At 41.4% G+C, this 11,695-nt stretch overlaps 1 protein-coding gene across 2 annotated transcripts in view; it reads right to left on the bottom strand.

Moving 5' to 3' along the window:
• Positions 1-6,274: 6,274 nt before the first annotated feature.
• Positions 6,275-11,695, bottom strand: part of TMEM100 (transmembrane protein 100) — a 5,625-nt gene continuing 204 nt past the window's right edge. The window contains exons 2-3 of one of the 2 annotated variants that reach the window (XM_077762836.1): positions 8,993-9,136; positions 6,275-7,535 (exon numbers count right to left, since the gene is read on the bottom strand). In XM_077762836.1, the coding sequence (XP_077618962.1) occupies positions 7,065-7,469 (405 nt within the window). In that variant the 5' untranslated portion in view covers positions 7,470-7,535; positions 8,993-9,136 and the 3' untranslated portion in view covers positions 6,275-7,064. Of the gene's footprint in view, positions 7,582-8,992; positions 9,213-11,695 lie in introns of those variants that run through there. The other variant, XM_077762837.1, reaches the window with a different exon arrangement.

The following is an 11,695-nucleotide window of genomic DNA, read 5'->3' as shown; positions in this document are numbered from 1 at the left end:
TCCCGCTTCTAGCCTGCTCTGCCCTAATAGAACCCAACTTCTGGTGCCCATCTCTTTTCATATATATATATTTAAAAATTTTAATGTTTATTTATTTTTTGGGAGACAGAGCATGAGCAGGAGGGGCAGAGAGAGAGGGAGACACAGAATTGACTCCAGGCTCTGAGCTGTCAGCACAGAGCCCAACACAGGGCTGGAACCCATAAACCACAAGATCATGATCTGACCTGAAGTCGGATGCTTAACTGACTGAGCCACCCAGGCATCCCTTAAATATATATTTTAAAAGCAAGTGTAAAACCTACCACAGTGACTAAAATGGAAGATTGAAAATATTTTAAAAATTGATGACAATGTAATGCATCTTATAATGTAGTGGTTTCTTATAATGCTGGTAGAAGAGTAAACTGATTTGACCATTTTTGAAAACTCTGGCATAAAGCTGAATACACATCTACCCTTTAATCCAGAGAATACACTCCTCAGTGTATTCTCAACAGGAATGTATACATACCTACACCAAAAGTCATGTAGAGGAAATTTCACAAGAGCACGATACTATCTGTTGCTGAATAACAAATTACTCTAAAACATAGCGGTTTAACAAATAGTTATTGTCTCTCAGTTATTATGGGTCAGGGATCTGTAAGTGACTTAGCTGAGTAAAGGGCCAGTTTATCCATTAGCTCCAGCGTATGCAGTGCCTAGAGCCTACAATACTTGCCAGGACAATTTCCTTCTTGCAATAAATGAGATACATGCCCTCCCCGTTTCCCTCTCCTCCTTTCCCTTCTCCCTCCCTTCCCCTTCCTTCCTTTCTTCCTCTTCCTTTCCCTTCCCCTTCCTTTCCTTTTGTTTCCCTTTCTTTATGTTTCCTTCCTTCCTTCCTTCCTTCCTTTCCTTCCTTCCTTCCAGTGAAAGAGAGGTACCATTAAAGAGAATAATGCCTAGAGCCAACAAAAATCATACAATTCAGCCCTGGCTGGGTGGTTCTGGCTGAAGGTGCCTCATGAGGTTTCAGTGAGGCTGTCAGGTGGGGTACAGTCATCAGAAGATTACACTGTGGGAGGGTCCACATCCAGGTTCACTGAGATAATTCCTGGTAGGTCTCAGTTCCTTTCTGGTTATTAGCTGGAGGCCTCAATCCTCACCACACAGCTTCCTCACAGCATAGCAAATGGCTTCTCCCAGAGAAAGAGGGGGAGAGAGAGAGAAACACCAAGGCAAAAGCTTCAGTGTCTTTATAACCTAATCTTGGGAGGGACATGCCACCACTTCTGCCATATTTCATTGGTCACACAAACCAACCCTGAGATGATGTAGGAGGAGTGTGAGTACCAGGAAGCAGGGATCACTGGGAGCCATCTGAAAGGCTAGCTACAACAAGAACTATTCATTTTTAATGTTTATTTATTTTTGAAAGAGAGAGAGAGAGAGACAGAGAGAGAGAGAGAGAGAACAAGCAGGGGAGGAGCAGAGAGAGAGGGAGACACAGAATCTGAAGCAGGTTCCAGGTTCTGAGCACTCAGCACAGAGCCTGATCCAGGACTTGAATTCACAAACCACAAGATCATGACCTGACCTAAAGTCAGACACTTAACTGACTGAGCCTCCCAGCTGCCCCACACAAGAACTATTTTTAATAGTTGGAAACTAGAAAAAACATTCAAATGCATATCAACAGTAGGAAAGATAAAGAAATGATTATGTGCTCATACGGTGGAACTCCACACAGCAAGGAGAATGAACCATGGATAACTATATGCAACAATATGGATGTACCTCACAAACATAGTATAGCACAGGACAGACCAGGCACAAAGAGTACCTACCACATGATTCCTTTTATATAAAGTTAAAAAATAAGCAAAACCACTCTATGAGTTAGCGGTGAGAATGCTGTCCCTCCGGAAAGATAATGATTGGAAGTAGATTCAAAGGGAACTTTGGAGGGGCGCCTGGGTGGCTTAGTCGGTTAAGCGTCCGACTTTCGCTTAGGTCATGATCTCGCGATTCGTGGGTTCGGGCCCGGCGTCGGGCTCTGTGCTGACTGCCAGCTCAGAGCCTGGAGCCTGTTTCAGTCTGTGACTCCCTCTCTCTCTGACCCTCCCCTGCTCACGCTCTCTCTCTCTCTCTCTCCTAGAAATAAATAAAACATTAAAAAAATTAAAAAAAAACACTACAGATTCATTTAAAAAAAACAAAAACAAAGGGAACTTTGGAAAGCTGCTGCATTCAGTGTTTTCATCTGGGTTTTAGCTCTACAGTCTGTGAAATTCATTGAGTTGTACACTTTTCTCTATGTATATTATACTTCAAAAAGAATTTTTCAAAAGTCAGTGTTAGAACACCTTTGTTGTCTTCCTTTCCTAGAGAGACATTCTGAAAATGATATCAGTTATGACTTGGTGTAAATCTGGGGTGATTACAATATCTGGTCAGCATACTAGTCCTGGCTTGTGAGCCCTTGCCTGAACAAGTCACTTATTCACTTCACTTATTCTCCCTGAACCATAGTTTGCTCCTGCGAAGAGCTGGGTGGACACTTGCCCGTCTAGCCTGAAAGTGTGATTAAGAATGTTGGGTAACATTAGGTGTACTTGAATACACAAGATGAAGTACTAAAGTCAGGAAGTAATGTAAAGATCAACCATAAACAAACTACCCTTTTGTACCCTACAGAAAATTCTGTAGATAAGCCTTAAATCACTGGATGCCTTTGGAAACTCAAAAGCCAGAAACTAGGAATTTGCTTCTTTTGTTTCTCTTTAGATTTCTGCCTTTGGTCTTCCTTTCTGTGGGGCACTCTACAACAAGAATGACTTGTGTAAGGGGGGAGAGGGAGGGGGGCAGGAGAAGGATTTCTCACTCTCTTAATCTCTTTTATGTTGAGGGCGCCTAACTGAATTTCCATATTACATCTACCTTTACAGTGACTCCAACGTATGTGAAAGCACTGAAAATTATAACAATAATAAGGAAATGTAAGTTATGATTTATCTTTGGAACAGGTATTTTTCTCGGATTATTTTGGGTCTAGAAAGCCTTTGTGGATAATGTCAAGGTTAAATGAAGTGAGTGATTAAAGTCAATTAACCAAAACAGGAGGCTGCTTAATGCTTAATAACATGTTGGGACAGTAAGCAGAGAAAGAAGCTAAAGTCAACATTAGATATCATAAATAGCAATTTTATAATTATGTAGTACTTTATAGTTTATAAAATCAAAATCATTTCTTAAAAATTTACCTTATTTTTTGAGGCGCCTGTGTGGCTCAGTTGGTTAAATGTCCAGCTTCGGCTCAGGTCATGATCTCATGGTTTGTGAGTTCAAGCCCTGCATTGGGCTCTGTGCTGACAGCTCAAAGCCTGCAGCCTGCTTCGATACTGTGTCTCCCTCTTTCTGTGCTTCTCTCCCACTCATGCTCGGTCTCTCTCTGTCTCTCAAAAATAAATAAATGTTTTTAAAAATTTACCTTATTTTAAAGATAAGGCTTAACTGTTCAAGATCATCTGACTAGTTTAACAACAGAACTAGGATTTATAATCAGATCTTTTAAGGTTCAAAACCATAATACTTCCCAGGAGACCAGGAGATATTTTCCACACACACATTTTTTAGGTGGTAATGGTACAAAGAGGTAGGTTTGAGGATTTGTGATCTGGCCCTCATGGGCTTATCCTCTGGCTTCAGCCACATGCAGGATCCACACGACTTTGACCATCTTCTCTAGCCAAGATTCACCAGATTAACAAAGACAGTGATGTGGGAAGGGCAGTTACCTGGGTGGCTATAGTTCTCACCTGGGCAGAAACCTGCTGCTCAAAATGAGGTCAGAAGTTGTTCCTGTGTGACCCAGGATATGTGGGGTTTAAGATATCCTGTTGGATCATAAAGCTGGTTTCTGATGCTCCAGGATGGGACCAGGTTATCTTTTTAATACATATATGTTTATACCATGCTTATGCATGCATGCCACATTTGCTTATTACTGTATAATAAAACTATTTGGAAAGACACACTTTGCCCAATAAAGATATGTTACAAGGCAACTATGATATCCCAATTCAAGTATGCTCCTCCTAGGAGCTGAAATTCACTGCACATAGGACTATCTTTGTGCCTTACAGTTTTACAGAGGTGTGTTCCCTTTAAGGGGACTGAAAGCTCCTGGACAGGGGTCCTATACTGATTAGGAGAACCCAGATGTAGCCATTGTGAAGTGGCTTAGGGAGAAGAGTAGTAGTGAGCTCAGTGGAGAATCTTCTCCAACTCTCACATTTAAGAAAGATATTGCTATATCCAGATATGACTCCATTTCAGTTGTTACAATTTATCATTTCACATTTCCTTTGGGACTCAGGTAGCAGCATGAGGCCCCCTGGTGGCCTGAAATACTTCATGAGTTTACTTTTCAAGCATTTTCAAGGGCAGGTGTTCTGGAGAAGTACATGGGTAGTAAATACTCACCTACACATGTTGCTTACAGTAGAGGCAGAGTGTAGTAGGATGACCTATTTGGGGGGAACTGAGAACTAAAATATTTTCTTTTAAGAGATTAAAACAAATGGACTTTGATTCTAGATAAACCACTCAGTTTCTGATTTTTCATTCTTTAGTTCATTCAGCAAACATTTATTGAGTGCCTACTCTGTGCATGGCATTTTGTGAGGCATCACATGAGGGGTAAAAACAAAACAAAACAAAAAGACACCGTGCCCTTCTTTTTTTTTTAATATTTTTATTTATTTCTAGGACAGAGAGAGAGAGAGAGAGCGTGAGCAGGGGAGGGTCAGAGAGAGAGGGAGTTACAGACTGAAACAAGTTCCAGGCTCTGGGCTGGCAGTCAGCACAGAGCCGGACGCGGGGCTCGAACCCACGAACCGCGAGATCATGACCTAAGCGAAAGTCGGACGCTTAACTGACTAAGCCACCCAGGCGCCCGAACACCGTGCCCTTCTAAGGAGATTGGGAAGAGAGTAAACCATTTATGCCACCAACATGGAAGAAAATGAAAGTTGCCATCAGAGAAGAAATTAGTAAAGACTGTAGAAGGAGCAGTTACTTTGAGGTAAAAGGGAAAGCTTTTTAGGAGGGGGTTGCGTTTAGGCTGAGGCTCTAATGAGAAGCAGGATTTGGAAATGTTGAGATGGAGAGGGAAAGGATGGGATTATGGAGGAAGGAAAACAGAAGGTGAACATACATGGAGGCAGGAAACCAAAGTCTGATTCAGAATAGTGAATAGTCTGGTCTGGCCAACTCATGAGTTTTCGGGTTGGAGTTAAGTGAAAGCTGGATACATCTGTTTGGATCGGATAGTGGAGAACCTTGAACACTTGCCTGAGAAATTTCTTCATCAAGCAACAGGGAGCCTTTAAATATATTTGAGCAGAAAAGAGGCATGTCAAAGCACAGAGCCCCTCCCTCTCACTGAAATCAACACAATGCTATATACTTGCATGTGGCCCAGAAGAGTGTTAATGCGCATGAATTTAAGATAATTGTGGTGTACACTATAATCAACAACTCCAGACTTGGACCAGCTGCCCTTCAAAACCATGAGAAATTGGGTCATCAAGGCTTCTTGCCTTAACAAAACTGCCTGAGCACCAGAGAGCAGTCAGTGCCAGAAGGCTCCTGCCATATTTAATTAAATTACTTGTGAGAATGCCTCTCTTGAAAGTCCTACACAAGGTTTTTGTTTTTCTTTGTATTCCCAGGTTTAAGAAAGGCTTCATGCCTCACTATCTTCCCATACTAGTTTTATGTGGTTTAAACAAGGATATTTCTAGCTAAAATTCTGGGGTAGAGTCCTCGTTGGGTATAGAATTGTTCAATATTCAATGAAGTCAAGCAGTGATCTTATTTGGTTATATTAGAACTCACTCAGTTAAGCAGCCTAAGAACCTACACAAAAGCCTGGCATATAGTTGGTGCTTGAAAATACGTGAAGCAAATATTTAACAACCGATTGAAAAAGTAGGTAGCACACATGTAGTAACACCTTATAAAATTCCTGACCCCAGGCATTGATTTCCTACTTGTTAATGGTATAGAATATAATGCGCATCCTTAATATTATTCATGAGACATGAAAAAATGATACAATAAAAAATAAAAATCTTCTAGATAAGTTAGGGAGAGGCAACACGCCCATTTGAGAGAAATAAATTTGAGACATTGTGAATGAGGAAGGGAAGATGGGCAATTTGAAATAAGAAAACTACAATAAAATAAATAAAAATAAAAACTACAATAGGAACAACCATTTAAGAAGTTTCAGCAGCAATAAGTATTTATTATTTTGAATGAAATGTACATTAAACTTTATATAAAAATCATCAAAAGTGCTAGGTTGGATTATTTTAATATTAATTTAACCCTCCCCCATGTCATTTAGTAGCTACACCTTTTACCTTTTTGTTTTAATTTCTGACTCATCATTAATCATCTAAAACTGTCCAATGTTAAAACATAAAAAATATTAGTTTATTCTTTAAGAAAAAGTACCACCAGTGATGAGTTATTGAAAGCAAAAAAAAATAGATGCCAGAGAACTTATTAAAAAAATTATCACAGAATTTCATAGAAGTATGCAGAGTCCAAAGGGATTTAGACTCTCAGCAGTACATTTTTATGATACAACTTCTCAGCAGTGTGGTGTGTGTGTTTTTGTTTTTGTTTTTGAGGCAGGTCGCTGGTGTGCCAGAACTGTCTGATTATTTTCTCATCTTTCCTTGGCTCCTTTCCAAGGTGAGCTGAGTGTTGTCTAATGCCATGCACCTCCCATGACCCTCAAATGTTTAATGTAGAGAAAAAGCTGAGTTTTCAGTCTTAGAAATAGCCCTTAGAGTTAAGTTTGTCATTAACAAGTCATTAACAAGACACAAGTAGGTTCCTCACAAAACAGAACCCCCTCTACCCTCCGAGCCTCAATTCACCCCAATTCTTCCGGTCTATTCCAATGCTCTGTTCATTCTCTCCCATGCTAGTTCTGGGTGAACTGGATGACACAGTGAAAAGAAGGTTTTCAGGCCACATATCCCATTTGGTCCCATTCAATCCTAAGCAAATAAGCTTCTCTGATTTGCCACAAGAGCCGTCTGACTCTCCCGTCTCTTGGCTTTCTTGCTCCTCTGCCTCACCTTCCAGCACAAGGCACTGGAGGCTAACAAAAAAAGTCCAGATGACAGAAGGACCAGACCCAAGATGGAGATGATGGAGCCATGGGAATTGAAGCTGTAAGCCACTGCAGTGACCACTATCCCAGCGATGAGGACCACCACAGCAAAGGGGACGGTGCAGCGGTAACAGGAGAGCTCCGCACCCCCCGTAGCAGCCGTCAACTGAATCTCACTAACCAAGGGGGCCGTGGTGACCACCACTTCTCTGTTGGGGCTCTTCTCCATTGTCACTGGCTTCGAAGACTTTGGGGTTCCCAGGATCTCCTTTATGGGCTCTTCAGTCATTTTTACTAGTGGTGTTTCCTCGCTGGGTTCACAGACTAGACCTGGGGGGTCCCTCCAGGGTGGAAGCTGTGGAGGAGACAGGAGATGTCAGGGAAATGCATCCAAGTGAGTCCTGAAAATAGAAGCAGAGAGCTGGGGAGGCAACTCTGGGCTCTTTTCTAGGAGACACAGACGCATGTGAAAATCAACTTTCATATTTTTTTTTTTTACCTAATTGTTTGCATTCTCTTTGCAAAAAGCAAGATAAAGCAGATAGCCATAAAAAAGGGGAAGATATAAAAAGCAGGAAGCACTTTACAGTGTTTAATATACCCTGGCGGTCTACAAATGTTCTACAACCCTTTCCGCTTTGTCGATTGCTTCTCATTTCTCTAAACACACGGAAAAGCCTCAATCCTAATCCAAAAGACGGCCCCCTTCATGAGGAGAATACATTATAAACAATACTCCTCACGGTTTGTTCCAAAACTCAGGGCAACTTAGACTCTGCCAGTGTTTCCGGGCATAACATTCATTCTGAACTATCACCCATTCGCTGCCCACCGGATCAGTATGAAGACCAGCAGCCAGTGTATGAAGGGTGTTCTAGGACTGACCATCAGCAGGTCTTTATTGTAACTATTTAACAATGCAACATGTGTTTTGGGACCACGGTCGGGGAGCAGGTCAGCAAAAAATCAGCGGCAAGAAGGCCAGGGCTTGTGATCTGAAATGTGGCAATACCTTCTAATCCATTTGAGAAAGGAAAAGGAGGGGGAAAAAAAATCCCACAGCTTTGTAGGATATAATTTTGTACTTTCTTAAAGACAAGATCAACTCTGAGAGTAATAACCTGTCAATTCAAACTTTTCCATTGAACTTAACAAGGAATTTCAAATACTACATGGGGCTGCGACATGTTTTTAAAAATAAGCACGCTAGATTTTCAGGAAAGTTTTATACTTTTTTCGTTTCCCCATGCCCTAGTGTATAAAACTTGTTAGAATGCACCTTTCTGAATATTTTGAACCTGAACACTTTCAGGACAAAATCAGAAATTTCTGATCAAAAGCATGTGGCTGTAATGCTGCTCAGAAGAAATCAGTGAATGCTCTTGTCTGCTGTTCAGACATGTTAAGTCTTCCTTTTTTGTCCCCGAGAAGCGATTGTAACAGAATTACAGTTACTGAGTAAATTTATTAAGGCTATTCCAATGAGATCATTAATACATATTAATAATTAAACATATTAAGCATCCACGGAAGACAAACTTAAGGCCAAATCAAACCTCCCAGGTTCCTATCTGCCCCGGGAGGTCAAACGATCACTCCTCGTGCAATGAAGCTACATCTTAGAACTGCCTATTCACATGTAATTTTTAGTCACCAAATTAATCCCTGCTGTCCAGTGATACCCTACATACTGGTGAGGCCACTAAAAGGATATTTGAGATTATGTCTAAAAGAAAAAAAAAACTTCACTCCAAAGCTGAGGCATAAGCTAACCTGCAAATGAAGATCTGTCCCCAAAGTACAGACACATACCTCAGAGAAAAGCAATCCATTACCCGGCGAGACACCGGACTTGGGAGGAAAGAAACAGCAGCGCTTGAATCTCTTCAGTCAGCTTCTGGGGAAAGAGCCTGTAGTGGCTCGTCTGTCAGTAAAATGACAGGACAGGGATCTCCGCTGGGGAAAAGAAAAGATACAAAAATACTGTGCTGTAGGGCTGGTTTTAGATCCTGGAGTTCTTTCTTTCGCTCTACCTCTGTTCCTAAATGACGCTTGTCTTTCCCTCTCTCTCTTTTTATTTCCTCCCCCTCCGGATTGCCCCTCCCTGTCATTTTTTTTTTCTTCATTCTCTTCCTTGCCAGCAGATTTCGAGTTCTGGCTTCCCCCAACTCTGCTCAGTGACATGATAAGTCAGAATCATTCTAGAGTCCCCAGAGACAGAGCCAGCTTTTACATTTATTTCTCGTGCAGCATTTACTAAGTAGAGTGCTTTGCATTACTCATTTTTTCCCCAGCCAACCTCCAGATCTTCCTCTCACCCATCAGGCATTTTCATAAGAAAATCCCAGACTCAGCGTTGCAGACCCAGCTGAGGGGACAGAGCTGGAGGGACACTTTAGGGCAGCAGGAACAGCTGTGAAGTCATGGGGCAGCTGAATTCAGCCTGTAAGCCAGCAAAAATCCATGTTTCCTCAGCTTCCCTGGTATTCTTTTTTTATATGTGTGTGGGGCCATCTGAAGCTTAAAATCCCCCTTGTTTGATATTAATTCACTTAGGAATGAAGGTGGGAGATGCAAATATTTATGATTGAGGGGGAATCTAGTCATCTTGATTTAAACATGACCACTTAACCACTTGTGCTAGGAAGTGAGTACTTTTGGCAATGCTGAAATTATCATCACCCTTACCATCACCATCACCGCTGTCATTTACAGATCACCTACTATGGACATGGCACACAGAGCATGCGTGCATTAAGTCTCACCAGTTTATAAATGAGTTTATAAACAGTCTAAATGAGGCCCAGAGGGGTTAAGTAATTTCACAAAGGTAACACAGAAGGAAAAAAAAAACCACGTTGTTTGAACCCCAGTCTCTAATGGGCACATAAATCATGTAGAGAGCTTATTAAAGCTCGAATGTGATTTAGTAGGTCTGTAACAAGCTCCTGGCTGATGCCAGTCTGATGTTCCTTGGCCCACTTTCAGGAGCAAGGTATTTTAAACATTCAAGCTTAGATGGTTTGGCCCACCACACTCTCCAACAATTAAATTAAAGGTCTATATCCTGCCCTTCCCCAAATGGCCTTATAGGTTGTTCCTTTTCCTTTCTTTTTTTTTTTTTTTTACAGATAAGCTGTTTGAAATTTTAAAGCCCCAGATTGTCTTTTTGAGAGAAAAATGTGATAATACGTGGACACTATTACAAGCTCATCCCTGTACTTCTATAGCTAAAAGTTATCCATCCTCTGTTTTTAAAATCTTTATAGTTTTAAGAACTTCTTTTTAATTAATACAGCAAATTTACAAATGCAAGTCAAATATCCGAAGAGATTTGGTCCCTTCTTTCTCTTGGCTTGTTAGGTTTCTTTAACTGTTGGCACTTGGATGTTCCCAGGCATCATCTCACTTCTGTTCTAAGATAGCATCCTGCATCTAGTAAAAATACCTTGATGATTTTGTCATAAAGGGAGAGGGAACAGAAGTCCTTTTCTCTAGAATGGGAGCCAGAGAAAGGGCTTCTTCATCTCAAAAGAAATAAAGTTGAAAAGTCCCCGAGGTCAGCGGAGCCCACGTGCTGAGGATGGTGAGTATCTGGAGGTCCTCATAGCCACCATCCTTGCATTTTTAAAATGTGAGACTGCAAGAGACAGAGCCATCATCCAGGAGAAAAGCTGTCACTTGGTGATGAAGATAAAGGATGCTTAGAACCAGGGCATTTCATCACTTGTCAACACTGCCTTGGGAAAATGGTGCTAAGAAGGCCACTGGCTACATTGGAGGCTCGGGGGACACTCCCTATAAGAGCAGCAACCCCTCCCACCTGCAAACTGGGCTTTGGGTGCGGTCACCTTACCCTGTTGAACATCATATTCCTCTATTACTAAAATCAAAGGTATGGGAATCAAACCTCCACCAGAGAGAAGCCAGAGGCACCCTTTTTCCACAGTGAGCCCTTGGCTGAATCTATAATAAGGGAGAGTAAGTGTATCTGTGTGCTGGGCACATGGGCAAGTCTGTCATTACTTGTAATACCAAGGCGCTCTTCAACCTTTCCAGGCTCCAGGCATCTCATTCTCCCCTAATTCTTCACAGAGAGTGTACATCTGCCTAGATACACAGATGCACGTCTCCAGACTCTTAAGTAGACCATTGATGATATGTATTGATAAATACAAAGACAAAGAAAGCTTTGGGATAAAACAGAAGTTGTATACGACAAATAGGCGCCTATCATTATACCCACGGACACATGCGGTTTTAATTGATTTTTACTTCTCAAATTGAAATTCAGGGAGAATTCCTGGTGATCAATCCCTGATGTCTTTGAATATTTTTACCTTCTTCCATTCTGTGCATATAAGATATTAACACCTCCCCTCCCTGGGAATTCCTTAAAGGACACCTGCCCCCAAATGCAAAATCTCATCCACAATGCAACCAGTCTTCTTTCTGCAAGCCTTTCAGAAGAGAGGAGGGATCTTTCTGGTTCTTTTTTAAAACACATGGCTCTAG

The sequence above is a fragment of the Crocuta crocuta genome, unplaced genomic scaffold (genome assembly GCF_008692635.1).
Source record: "Crocuta crocuta isolate KB4526 unplaced genomic scaffold, BGI_CrCroc_1.0 scaffold144, whole genome shotgun sequence".
Classification (NCBI taxonomy): domain Eukaryota; kingdom Metazoa; phylum Chordata; class Mammalia; order Carnivora; family Hyaenidae; genus Crocuta; species Crocuta crocuta.
The sequence above is the reverse complement of the archived record's forward strand: the minus strand, read 5'-3'. Positions and strand labels throughout refer to the sequence as shown.